The 14,679-nt window shown below is 42.5% G+C and overlaps 1 protein-coding gene across 1 annotated transcript; it reads right to left on the reverse strand.

Moving 5' to 3' along the window:
* Positions 1–1,055: 1,055 nt before the first annotated feature.
* Positions 1,056–13,450, reverse strand: TRIM40 (tripartite motif containing 40; the record flags this gene model as incomplete). The annotated part of the gene is made up of 5 exons (XM_081042810.1): positions 1,056–2,075; positions 2,240–2,262; positions 2,514–2,738; positions 3,847–3,942; positions 13,106–13,450. 5 exons carry the CDS (start codon positions 13,448–13,450, stop codon positions 1,847–1,849), a joined length of 918 nt encoding a protein of 305 aa, XP_080898936.1. The 3' UTR covers positions 1,056–1,846.
* Positions 13,451–14,679: the final 1,229 nt, after the last annotated feature.

Consider the following 14,679-nt stretch of genomic DNA (forward strand, 5'->3'; position numbering starts at 1 on the left):
AACATCTACACCAGGCTCTTTCTCCTTCCCCCTCTCCACCGCCCCCCAATCCACCTGGCACAGGAGTCCAGACTGGTTTTCCTTAAACACCATTTATTCCCTTCACTTCTGACTCAAAAACATCTGATGGCTGCCTAGGTCTTGGGGTCACTTGTCTAACGCCCTGCTTGAATTTTGCTCTTCCCCATTCCTGACTATTCCAGATTAACCAGTCAGTCTCCTCATGGTCCCGCAAACATGCATGGCTTGTTCCTACCTCCATGCTTTCATTCGTGGAGCTGTCCCGAACTGGGTGCTCTCATCCTACCCCCTTGCTGTCCAGTCCCACCTCCCCCACAAAGCTGACCCTGAATTTCTCATCCTTACTAGTGTCTCTCTTCTGAATCCCCATAGTACTTAGCAACAGTGACACTTAATTTAACCAGACACACAGTTTCGTATTATTCCATATGTGTTTGTCCTGGCTCCACCGCTAGATTGTAAGCTTCTGGATGGAGAAGTAGAAGAAGATAGAATTACCATATTTGAATGTTGACATGTTAAGTACTACGGCATATATAATAACATTTAATTCTGACAACAACCCCAGGCTACAGGGACCATTATCTTCACATTAGAGGTGTGGTACTGAGGTTCAGAGAGGGAGGCTAAGTAACTGGCCCAGGGTTACAGAGGTATTAGCTATCAGGACTGAGACTGAATTTAAGTCAATTTTTCACTTTTTACACCACAACGCAGCCCTTCCTTGTGGCCACGCTTTATTCTTTACATCCCTCAGTGCCTACTATAGTATTGACTAATTCAGCAAGGGTTCAATACATTCTGGTTAAAGTCTCCCTTTGTTAAACATGAAGCAATGGAGCATCAAGAAATGGCCCTCATACTTTCCATTCATTCATGCATCTACTTAATAAATTTCACTGGGCACCAGCTATGAGCTGGGCACTGTCTTAGACACTGGGGACACGAAGACAGGGTACTGTCCTTACTCACCCAAAGAAGTGATGCACAAATAGTTAATATGTAAATATATTAGTTATCTATTGCTCCGTAAAAATTACCACAAACGTAGTGTCTTAAAACAACACACATTTATTGTATCACAGTTTCTGTGACATTTATGACCTCACAATTTCTGTGAGTCATAAATTTGGATTCTCTGCTTAGGGTCTCACTAGGCTGTGATGAAAGTGTCAGCTGGGCTGGGTTCTCATCTGGAGGCTCAACTGGGGAAAAACCCACTCCCAAATTCTCTTAGGCCGTTGGCAGAACTTGTTTTCTTACAGCTGCAAGATTAAGGGCCCCTGCTTTTTGTTGGCTAAAGGCTGGAGGCTGCTCTCAGCTCCTAGAGGCTGCCTGCTGACCACAGGGCCACTCACCTCATCAATCCCACAAGGAGAGACTCAAGAGTGAGTCACTGAAGTAACAACCCTTTCCTTTAGCCATATAACATAACCTACTCATGGAAGTGACATCCCCGTCACCTTTCCATTCATTAGAAGCAAATCACAGATCCTGCTTATACCCAAGGAGAAGGGATCACACAAGGGCATGAGTACCAAAAGGGAAGGGTCATGCGGGTCACCTTAGTGTCTGTCCACCACAAAATAATCAGTGCCAGGTGAATGGTACAGACACTCAGAAGGAATATTCTTTCCAACAGACCTGACAGCTCCATATGCAGAGGTGGCTCACCACTGGTGAGCACATGCCACCTAGGTGCCAGGATACTCCTATTTTGATATTGGGAGAGATGGGCTACTGTCAATTCACAGGCACGAAGCTGGTTCAGGAAGGAGGCTGTGATGATCGCTCAGGTGTCAGGGACTCAGGCAGCAGGTCATGGCTATGGGGCTGAGGAAAGTGGGTCATGTTCAGGAGATGGCAGGCCTGAAGCTGCAGCAGGTGGACTTAATGGGAGGCCGGACAGGTTGGTGGCTGGAGAGCGAGGAGAATGAGGTGAGTCTGAGATGAGGAATGAACAGGTCGGAGTTGCTGAGGATGCTTGAAGAAGGGAGTCGTTGACTTTTTTCACTAATTGGGGATAAATAGCTTCTAATTTTTGTGGAGCACTCCTAGAAACAAAGAAATCCTTCAGTATTTCTGTTGAAGCTTCCACTGGCCATGCAGCATAAAGACACAAACTTAATGGAGCGGTGGATCTCCTTGACTTTGATAAAGCCCGTGGGCATTGTGGGTCTGTATGTGACAGGGAGGAAGGTGGGACTTATTGACCTACCTGGTCAATAAGTCGCTGGCTGTCTAGAAAAGACACAACAAGAGTGAGAATCACAACCGGCTGTCAAGTTCCTGTCATCTCCCGTGTCCTCCCCAGCCTACTACTGAGTGCCACCCTGGGCAGTCACCCTGAGAACTGGAGGGATTGGCAGCTCCCCTCTGCACCCCACTCAGCAGCAGTATTGTGTGGCCTCGGACAAGTCACCACCACATGTCACAAAGAAGCCTCCCCTCGCGCATCTCCATGACCTTAGGGCGTCCCTTGGGGTATGCACCTTCAGCATGCGGGCCTCCAGCTCCCTGGCCATCCTCTCCACATCAGTAAGCAGGTTGTGCAGCTGTGTGATTGTCCTGGACATGTCAAGGCTTCTGGACATCTCTGCTGGCGTGCCCTCCAGCTGGTCTCGCCACCGCTGGGGGACCGCATCCAGCTGCCTCTCAGTTTGCTGCTGGTTCCCCCGCTCAGCCTCCAGCCTGTGGGGTCCACAGTCTACCAGAAACTACAGAAAAGAGACTCCCTAAGATTCACTTGTCAGGGGCCAGCCCGGTGGCTCAGGCAGTTGGAGCTCCGTACTCCTAACGCCGAAGGCTGCCGGTTCGATTCCCACATGGGCCAGTGGGCTCTCAACCACAGGTTGCCGGTTCAACTCCTCAACTCCCAAAAGGGATGGTGGGCAGCGCCCCTGCAACTAGGATTGAGCACGGCACCTTGAACTGAGCTGCCGCTGAGCTCCCAGGTTGCTCAGTTGGTTGGAGCGCATCCTCTCGACCACAGCGTTGGACTCCTGCCAGGGATGGTGGGCTGCGCCTCCTGCAACTAACAATGGCAACTGGACCTGGAGATGAACTGAGCCCTCCACAACTAACTTGACTTGGAAAAAGTCCTGGAAGTACACACTGTTCCCCAATAAAGTTCCCTTTCCCCAGTAAAATCTTAAAAAAAAAAAAAAAAAAAAAGATTCACTTGTCAGATGGCTCCCCACTGGCCCACTGGCCTTTCAGTCTCTGAGTATCTGAGAAAGTTGATTCCTCAGTCAGTTTTCTCCCCCTTGTGGCATTGCCTTTGCCTGTCACAGCGGTGTTCTTCATGAATGGAAGGACACCTCCCCTCCACAGATGCCATGTCACACGTGGTGGGTACACACACACACACACACACACACACTCACACACTCACACACCCTGCTCAGCTCTATCCTATTGCCTGCTTTTAACCCCCTTCAGGTCATAGGGTAAGAAGAGACCTCACACCTTGTTGAGCAAGAGGTACAGAAAGGTAGCCCGTCAGAGACAGCCGTGGAGACCTATGTTTTGGGTAGCCATTTTCAATTGAGGAGCTGTCTGTTCGTTTGGTCCTTATTCATCATGAGCCGGGTGGAGGGGACTGGCTTTCACTTAACACATAAACCACGTGAAGATCAGGGGTTTGACCTGCCCCAGGTCACCAACCAGCAAACCCGGAGGCCAGCCGTGCCCAGCACCCAGGTTTCCAGCCTCCAGGACCTCCAGCACATCAGGCTGCTCCGGAGACAGACAGATAGCCAGAACCAGGAGTAAGGGCCTGGGGTCACTCGGAGGGTGTCTTTCCCAGGACTCGGCGAAACCCACCTGCAAAGCCTGACGCCTCTCTTCCTCCTGAGCCCTGGGCTGCCGAAGTTCCCTGATGTACTTTTTGAGCTTCCTCTTCCTGCAGGTGAGTCGCTTCTAGAGAGACAGATATCCCTGCTTTCAGACTGGGGACAGGGCGGCACTCAGTGGAAAATGGTCAGGGTCCTGACCCCAGGATGAGACCAAAGGAAAATCCTGCCCCCAAACAGGCAGTTCTCAAAGTGTCCTGCTTGGCGTAAGGAACATAGGTTTATTTAATGGGTGATGATGGGAAAAGCAATGGGTAACTTTTTTAAAGCCTTAACTCCACTAAAATAACATGGTATTATAACAGAATCTTTTCTACTTGACTTCAGGGAGCAGAGGAGATGCCAGACCTCTGTACCCCTCCCTCATCCTGGCTGCGACGGACAGACGAGAGCCCTCTGGGAGGCAAATCCACTACCCAGGGAGGCATGGCACCTCTCTCTACACCTCCAATCAGCGTCTGAATTGGTTGCTGTGTTCCTGAAGCTGAGAACATGATGCTTTAAGGATAAGACGATTAGAAAGGAATGATTTCCATTTCTCAATAAAAAATTTATTTTGGGTTTTTGATAAACTATGAGGGAAGCAAAAGTAAACAAAGCTGATACTGATATCAAGACATGCCTGTAGTGATCAAAGTGGAAGAAAGGGGCTGGCATCCACAAAAGACTCGGGGAGCATTCTTCTTGTAACCCCTTGTTAGTTGCAAAATGTATTTGCCCTACCAGATGAACAGGCCTATAAAGCCACTGTGCGGCATGGTGCTGGTGCAAGAACAAATAGCAAATGAGAGAAGAGACTGCGCAGGAACAGATCCATGTTAGCAAAGGAATTTAAAAGAAAAAGTAGGATATAAATCAAGAGAAGGAGCAGAATCTATAAAATATGGCGTTGAGAAAACTTGCTTAGTAATAGAGAAAAATAAAGTTGATCCCTCCTTAAAACCATATGTGAAGTAGACTCTAGATGTATTAAAGACCTACGTGTGAAAAGTGAAATTCTAAAGTTAATAGAAAATAATGTTAGAGAATAAATTAGTGACCTGAAGGTAGGGAAAGATGTGTTAAAGAAACTCCCAAAGGCACAATCCATGAAGGAATTATTTAATTAGGTTACCTCAAAACTAAATATTACATTCAATGACAATGCCATCAATAAAAGTTGATATGTGCAGTGTCTAAAACCAGCAAGAGACTTACTGTATTTTGCCGTGTACAATGTGCACTTTTTTGCCCAAATTTGTGAGGGAAAAATAAGGATGTGCATTATACATGGGTAGTACTAATTCCGTATCTATATAAATGTTTTTAATTCTTCTATTTATGCTTATGAGTTAAAAGTATAACTCTAGAAATCAATTACAATATCCATATGCAAAATAATACCCTGGCTACAATAATGGGTTTTGTTGAACTTAAGAAGAACTTGCGACAACAGAGTTCTTGGCCTTCTATGACATGTAAATATCGTAAATTTGTTACCGGTTCATAAAATTTGTACCATAATATGTTAAAAAATAAATGCTAAAATTCCTTTATAATACAAAAAACAAGTACCTAAATGTAAACAAATAAAAGTTTGAATTAAAAAATTAAAACAAAATAGTTTTTCCCTGAAAATTTGGGCCCAAAATGTGGGTGCCCATTATACACGGGAGCCCATTATACACAGCAAAATAAGGTACATGTAGAATATGAAAAGGAAAGCCTACAAACCAATAAAAAGACAGGAACCCAAGAGAAAATTTTGCAAAGAAAATGAACAATTAATTCACAGAGGAGGGAATACAAAAGGCTAAAGTGCATGTGAACCGATGCCCAAGCTCACCAGGGATTAGAGAAATGGAAATTAACACAATGAAATATTATTTGACTCTCATCAGATTACTAAAAATTAGACAAGTGGCTAACACCTGGGAGAAGGGAGATGGAAGTGGATATAAGGACTATACCGCAGGTTGGTGAGTTGTGCACTGGCCCGGCCACTCTGGTGAGGGTCCCGGCCACCTAAGTGTGCTTTCCTCTATGAGCCAGTGGTCCTGTTTCTGGCTAAATATCCCAGAGACTTCCTTACTTAGGTCTTAAGAGGATGAGTACACTACAGCTTTGTTTGTGGTAACAGAGAGCTGGAGTCCTGTAAAGACCATTCTTGGGAAAATGGAGAGTAAAATGTGTCAAATGCCTGCTATGGATACTGTGCAGCTGTCAGCAACAATGGACGGCATGTTTTTGATCCATGACTGTGAATCTGCACATGCGGAGGGATAATAACTGAAGTTATGTGGGACTTTTGACTGTGTAGTGGGTCAGAATCCCTAACCCTGCATTGTTCAAGGGTCACTTATATATGACACACAAAGACCAGTCACATATGGACTGATCTTAAAACCATGGAAGAGTGGAAAAGCAAGAAATAGAATGAGGTCTATAATATAATTTTGTTAAGTCAATACACAAGCACAAAATACAGCAATATGTGTTTTACCAAACCATCTACAAATAAAATAAAAATATAACACTTTAAATTGTTGCCCATGGGAAAGGGATGAATGGTGATTAAATGCAACCATTAAATAAAATAGAAAAAAGAATATGTGGACCAAAGATAAGGGTGTGCTATTAACTGAAAAGTGTGTGTTTCATTAACTAAATCCCATGTCAAAAAAACATTTAGGATATTTTGTTGTTTATGGGGAATATTTTATGGGCTGTTTATTGGGAATATTTTTAATATTTGTCATTTTTGCCTCATTTCTCTTGTGTTGCTTTGGGGAAAGAAGAGTCCCACATCACTGGAAGTGTACAGGTAGAGGTTGGGGTTGGAGCAGATGACTTTGAAAGTTCTTTGTGGCCCTTAGATTCTGTGGGTGAAATCAAGGTCAAGGGGACTGTGGGAACATTCAGGCAAACGAAAGGCTTCAGTAAGCAGAGGAGACAATGAGGTCACTAGGAAGTGATTAAAATGTGGCACATCACTGGGTGTTACCTGCAGTCACTTCCCAGCAGAGAAGGAATGAAGCACTCAGGGAAGGAGTGTCAGGCAGTAAGTGGGCATGGTGGGTTTCACTCATGGGTCTCCACTGACGGTAAGCACAAAAGTTAAGGTCTCACAGAGATCAAACAAGCAAGCAAACAATCCTCACCTTGCCATCTCATCAATCTACTCTCTCTCTCCATCCTCACAATTGAACTTGAATGAGTAGTCGGTTCTCATTGTCTTTGCGACTGGGCCCTTGCTCCTCAGACATCTGTTTTGTTTCTCATCACTCTTTTGAAACGTCTCTCTGCAGCATCCCCAGTGATCTCCAGTCATGAAATCCAAAGGAGCCTTCCTCTTAGGCCTTCTCTGCTTTGATGTAATTCTCCCCTCATGTCCCATCCCACTCTACTCCCTTACCCCCATCCTTCCTTAACCTTTCTCAGGTTGTTTCCTTAGTCCTTTACTATCTCCAAACTGTGTCCTTAACTTTCCATCTGGAGGCTTCAGACATGATTGTAATCTCCAAACCATAGGATTTTTCCTAACAGTCAATCCCATGTTTCCAGCTGAGCCAAAAATCTCCTATTGGCATCTCAAAATCAATCTGGAGAAATCAAACTTATCATCCATTCACCACCCTCTTATACAATCCATTGCCCTTGAACTCCATATTTCTGTCATTGGATCCGCCATTCTGTCTGTCATCTATCTTGAAATCTCTGTCATATTTCATCTCTTATCTGTGTTACTCCTCTCTTCAAAATGCCTTCTCATTACCAAAGATAGCCCAAACTCCTTAACCCAGTATCCAAGGCTCTCTGTGATCCATGCTCTCCAAGCTAGCCAAAGAGAATTGTGATGTCCTGAACACATCCCATGCAGCCACACACTCTCATGGCTTATCTTCCATTCCCTTTGCCAGAAATACTACCTATTTCTGCCTATGGAAATCAGGCCTACGATTCAGTCCAAAAAGCCACAGTCTTACCTTCTGGTTTAGTTTAAAATGTAACAGAGTTTAAAGTCAGCTACAGACATTGTGTAAATGAAAAGAGGAGGCAAAGATAACAAAAAAAGAAATGCAAGAAACAGTCATAGAAAATACAGATCTATCATTTACAATATTCAAAATGAATAAGGTAAAGTTCTCTGTTTTATTTTTTTAAATGTTCATTCATTTTTGCGTTAAAATAATATTTAGTGGGTACATATCATGTGACTAAGGCACTCATTAGAATTAAAATGCAAAATTCTACAAACTTTTATTTTCCTAAAATATTCCTCAGGGAAAGAAAGACAAATTGAAACATAGGGACCTAGTGCAAGACCTGTTTTGTCTTGATTTTTTTAAAGTTTCTGATCCTATCAAACATCAGATAAAATGTGATTTCACAGTAAAAAATTTTGACTGAAAAGGGCTTTAAGTAGTGATGAAACACAAGAACCTAGCAACACTGAAATTCTCAAATGGCTTACTAACAAAATGCATAAAAGAAAAGTGATGAACAGATGAAAAGGTACCTTTCCTTGATACCATCATAAAAAGAAAAATTACCAACTTTCAAAATGAGTTTTCCTTACAGAGCCAAAAGTGTCCTAAAATATCGGTAAGAATATGTATCACCCGCTGTATTTTACAAGGGAAAATGGTACTGTGATGACTAAACCTGACAATGTCCACATGATCGTGCATCTAGGAATCAGGAAATAGCTGTATAGCTATATAAGATATAGCTAACCTCATTAAGAGGTTTAAATAAAGACAATTTAACATCTGATTCAGAAATATAAAGTAGGGCCCGGCCGGCCTGATGGCTCAGGTGGTGGGAGCACTGTGCTCCTAATGCCATGTCACCGGTTCGATTCCCACATGGGCCAGTGAGCTGCGCCTTCTACAGCTAAGATTGTGAACAACGGTTCTCCCTGGAGCTGGGCTGCTGTGAGCTGCCATAGGCTGCTGTGGCAGCTTTGTGCTGCCGTGTGTGTGTGTGTGTGTGTGTGTGTGTGTGTGTGTGTGTCTGTGTGTGTGTGTGTAATGCTCATAAAACCAGCGTGGGTCAGGGAGCTGTGTCCTACACAACTAGACTGAGAAACAATGGCTTGAACAGGAGTTTTGGGTGGGGAGGTGGAAGAAGGGGGGGAAACATAAAGGAAAATGCTATTGGTCAAGAAGACTAAGTAAACCCCAAAAGTCACAATTCTTAATGTAATCAATAAGTTTAATACAATACCAACTAAAATTTGAGGAAATTCTCTATAGAACTTGGAAACTTGCATAAGAAAATTTCTCTGAGTCAGTGAGAATATCAAGTTATTAAAAAGAATACTATATGGCAAAGATGGTAGTAGATTTTTAAAAAAACATAAAGCAATCAAATTAATATAAAATATAATTATTTTATAAATTAATATAAAAATAAAATATTTAATATTTTATTACATATTAAAACTATGTAATAACTTTAGAACAAAAATAATCAATGGCTAGAGTAAAACGAAATTCTGCTACTATAAAAATTTAATTTATGTCAAATTAGAAACAACACATAGATATGTAAAGGACTCAGAAAAATGTTTTGGGGTCAACTGGATACCAGAATAAAGAAAAATTAACATGGAGTAGTCCTTCACACAACACAGTATATTAAATTCCAAATAAGCTAGGAATTAATCTTTAAAAATGAAATAATTAGATGAATTTCTGAGTAAGAAATAGAACTGATCTAAATACAGATTTCTAAAAATTTCCCCAATAATGCAATAAAAAAGAAAAGAAAAAAACAGAATAAGAAAAATGGAGGTTAAACATTAACTAATATACCTTATTGTCCAAAAGATAAACTACTTCGAGACAATCATGTAGAATTTATGCCCCAATTCCAGAGGAAAATGTAGATAGTGAGTGTTTACATGGATGAAAGCCTCATCCCCAGCATTCACAATTAAGCAAAGTAAAACAAATCCAGTCACTGATGCACATGTGGGAAACTTACAGGATACGTTCAAGTGGTTGACACTACATGGGCTGGGCAGTGAGGAAACAGGTGGACTTTTGTTGCGTTGCAAATTTTTCAGTCTTTCTGGAGTGCAATCAGGGATTAATTCCTTTATAAAGGACACAATTTACAATACTTAATTTACAAGGTTTAATTAAAAGAAATAGAGACATGGTGAGAAATTGTAAGAAATCAATTTCACAACTATGCTATCAACACCTACAAACACACACAGGGCCCACCATTACGATCACTCCTCTAGAAATGCCCTCAACACCCTTGCCTCTCCTTCCTTCTGTTACTTTTCAGGCAACTCCTTATCCCTGGGTAAGTAAGTACTACTGTCATTGGCTGTCCTCAGGCAGCCCCATGAAACACAGGAAACCCCTAGTTTCAGAACTCAAATTGCTGCCTTGTACTGCCTGCCAATCTTGCTCCATTCTCTGTTTCACGTTCCCAAAATATACCACGCCTTCTCCTGTCTTCAGACCTTTCTCATCCCACCTCTACCCACACTGCTGATGTTCTTTCTTTGCATATTATTGAGGAAATGAACTAGAACACTTGAGCCATCTCCCAAACTGCAAAGCTATGTACACTTGCAGACCTTGTCTTCTGTTCCCTATTGTTTCAGTGGCAGAAGTACACTTCTCTACCTCCCACGTTCCTTGATGTCTCAGCACCATCCAGTGCTCTCCACCATCACTCACTTCTTAACACGTTCTTCTCACACAGCATCTAGAACACTGCTCTCCTCGATTTTCTCCTGCCTTACTAAATCTCGTTTGCTGGGTCCTCCTGTACCTTACATATAAATGATGGCTTTCTTGGAATATTGGAACTTCTTTTCTCTCTAGACTCTCTCCTGAGGATATTGCCTCAATTCCCTTGGCTTTAAATATTATCTTTATTCTGATGGAGCCCTGTTTTAGGTTCTAGGAATACTACTCCACACTTTTTTGAGACCCAGATTTCATATCCAACTGCATATCTAAGATCCTACTTTGGTGTGTCTCAACTTGGACTCAACTTGTTCTCAATGAAACTTGATGTTTCATTCAAACCTGTTCTCACCCTTATCGTCCTTATCATCCATCCTTATCATCCATCATCCATCCAGTTTCTCAAACCAGAAACTCATGAATTCACCTTTGATTCCTTTCATTTTCTTACTCCACTTCTAATCTATCTGTATATCCTGTCAGTTCAAACTCTAACTATAAATTCTTTGAATCAAACAAGACTTTTGCAGACTTGGGCTTCTGTGTGTACTCCCCTGCTGCCTGGTCTTTACAATGGTGGACTTCTCTGTCTCTAGGTCTCACCTCTTCCACGAAGCTCTCACTGACCACACTAACATGGGTCACTGTTACTCTCCCTCTCACACCCATGTTTGTTTTCTTCATAACTCATAAAAAACTTGTAGTTTGTTCGATTTCTTATCTGTCTCCCTTACTAAACTGAAAACTCTGCCAGTAGGGATGGCATCTGTCTTATTTCTAGCAAGTACTGTAGTTCCTAACACACTGAAGGAACTTATTTAAGTATTTCTTAAATGAACACATAGTTATTTATTTATTTTAGGTTTCCTTTCATAAATTAAAGGTATACTTAAGGATAATTATTGTGAATCATCTTTCTACTTCCTACAACACCTAGCACAACATTCCACACAAAGCACAGAGCTGAATTAATCATTGAATGGGATTTTTCATCTCGTGCACTCATCAGCAGGGGAGAGACCGCCCCCCCGCCCCCCCTCGTGGTACACTGCACCTAGGAGGAATGATGTTAGAACCAGAGAACTCTGCTTTGGCTTTCTGAATTATTTCTCTACCTTCCCATAATCACCCCAATCTGGATTCCCCACTTTCTCATCCTGTATCATAACATGTTCTCAAAAAGTCAAGTATCAAAAAGAAGACTTTGGAAATTCATCCCTCATTATTGGATAGAAAGACATCATAGTGTAAATTTGTCATTTCCATTAGATCAAATATTAACTGGATTGATGTTCCAGTGGGGGGGGGGGAGGCTGGTGAAAATAATGCTAAAGCTAATTGGCAAAATAAACATATATGCATATCCACAAAATTCTGAAAACTTTGTGGGATTCTAAGACCTACTTGACATTAAAACACATTGCAAAGCTACAGTGTTTAAAATTGTTTGACACACAGGCAAGGATAGACAGAAGAATAGAACAGAATAGAAACTCAAAAAATATGCAAGCATATATGAATATATGGCATATTATGACCGTGGCACTCAAATCATTGGGGAAACTGAATCAATCATTCAATAAACAGTGATAGGAAAAATTGATTATAACTTAGAAGTTACCTTACTCTTTCACCAAAATATATCTTGGATATTCTAAGTCCTCTAAAACATGTTGAAAGGTTTTCATTGCAACATTCCATGTTATCTCAAAACAAAATAATAACTGGAAATAAATAGTGTCTGCCAATTTATGGTACATTCATAGAATTGAATAACATGCAGTTGTTAAAAAGAATTCATAAATTGTATATGAACTAATTGGAAAATGCGAAAATATACAAGATGTATTTTTAGATGATGAGTTACAGAAAAAATTTAAAGAGAATGTGTGTGTGTGTGATAACAAGTGCATTCACACACACAAAATTGTCTGGAAAAATGATACACAAAAATTTTTAGTTTTCACTATACCTTATAATGTTTTCTAAATGTATTACCAAGAGCATGCAATTTTTATGATAAAAAAATTAAATGAAATAGGATACAAATAATCACTATAGAAAGTAAGGCAAGAAAGAAAAGGGAAAGGGAAAGGGAAAGGGAAGAGAAAGAGAGAGCTATGCACTAATTTACAAGTTTCAGTATATTTGCAGGATAATTATTAGCATGTATAAAACCTGAATACTTTTCTAGGCAAATTTCTAGTACTATCAACCAGGGGAACCATATAGTCTTAGTATTGAAAGGGTTTCGCATTATATAATATAGTCCAACTCCCTCATTCTACAGATGAGCAAAGTGAGAGTACCTCATGCTTTCTGGGAATCTGACATCACAGTATCAGCATCATCTCTTAGACTCATAGTAATTCATTGACACTTTGACATCAGTAGCAAAATATACTTGGAAAAGCAAAAGAAGATGAAGCAGAAGAAACAAAGAAAAGCGTCCATTGTTGAGCTTCCATGATATGCCAAGCATCGTGAACAGAGGGAAGAATGGAGTAACCCAGGGAGGTGGTGAGCCGGCCTTACCTTGTAGTGGCTGATGGCGTCTTTAATGGCCAGCTCACGATGAGACCTGTGCTCAGGGGACACCAGGCATTCCATACACAGAAGAAGTCTGCTCTCCTCACAGAACCAGCAAACCTTCTTCTGGTGGCTGTGGCAGATGTAGCCTGCCCCCAGAACCTCCTCGGAACAGGGCTTCCGGCAGAGGGGACAGCAGAAGCCCCCAGAGGCGGAGGCCTTTTCCACGTACTGGGCCAGACACACTTGGCAGAAGAGGTGTCCACAGTCAGTGCTCACGGCCTCCTTCAGGTGCTCCTGGCAGATGGGGCAGATGCCCTCTTCCCAGCTGTTCTCCCGCAAAGGGACCATGGCCTCCACCCTCCACTGCCAGCCTCCTGGCTACAGGGCCTCCTTCCCCACTGGGGCTTTGGAAGACCTCCCATGTAGACAGTCCAGAGAAGATGGCCCAGCTGGATGAAGGCAGTCCTGGAGCAGCCTGTAGGATACGACCTGTGCCTACAACTTCGGGCAACTGCTGACTGTCCCTTTGTGAAGCCTAGCAAGGGCACACACACCACAATTCTGCATGAGTTGCAGAAATATCTCACCAGTTTTGACACACACCCTCTGGTTACCTTGTATTTGTGAAACTTGAAATCACTCTTTATTTTCCATATCCCGTGGTTCAAAAACCAAGTCTATTTTCGTCTCCAAAGCTTTCTGTGAATATTTGTACAGCTCAAAATTAAAAGGCCAGAGAGTTATGGCCAGAAGTCAGAGCATCATAAACTGGAAAGCTGAAAGTCTCCTGTGATTTGCCCTCAGCTAAGCTACTTTGGCAGGACTGTGGAGTGTCTTCCACCCTGGGATACTGTTGTTAGATGTGCCTCACGGTCACATCTAAGAATCTGGCTACTGCGATAACTTACTACTGCCAACCACCTGCACCAGCATCTCTGTCAGCTGCTCATTCTTTGAACCAGCATCCTTTACAGGGGTTTACAGATTCCACAATAAAAGACAAGAGAACAGGACTTAGAGCAGACCACAGACCTGTGCAATGTCTGAAGTCACCTTTTCCCTCCTTTCAAACCATCTCCAAAGATGACTAAAAGAAGGAAGTCCTCCCCCATCACCACTTCCCTTAAACACTGCATTCACTCCCATTCCCTCACCCCCAAACCTCTTGCTTAGTCCTTCTCCCTCAAAGCTTTCAGAGTATCCTACCTCAGTTTCTCCTGCTACAACTTCAGGTCATTTTCTCAGGCGTCAGATCTGGAGAGATGGCCAGCAGGTGCATGGTTCTTTTTAAGCCATGTCAATTATATACGCTCGTGTGTCAGTAAAACTGGGGGGAAGTGCAGAGGCTCATCCTGTCCTGCAAATACTGAATCACTAGGGAAATGAAACGCCTGTGGCTGGCTGGCTGACTGAGGGGAGCTGAAAGGTAAGATGGACTTTGGCTGGAGCAAGGTGCGGCTTGTTTGCACACAGGGAAGAGGAAGGTCTTGGAGCTTTCAATGTAATGGCACAAACTGAGTCAACTCACAAAATGAAAACCTGTCCTCCAAAACCCCAGCCGTGGTAGCTCAGGACCC

The sequence above is a fragment of the Rhinolophus hipposideros genome (assembly GCF_964194185.1).
Source record: "Rhinolophus hipposideros genome assembly, chromosome: 3".
Lineage (NCBI taxonomy): Eukaryota > Metazoa > Chordata > Mammalia > Chiroptera > Rhinolophidae > Rhinolophus > Rhinolophus hipposideros.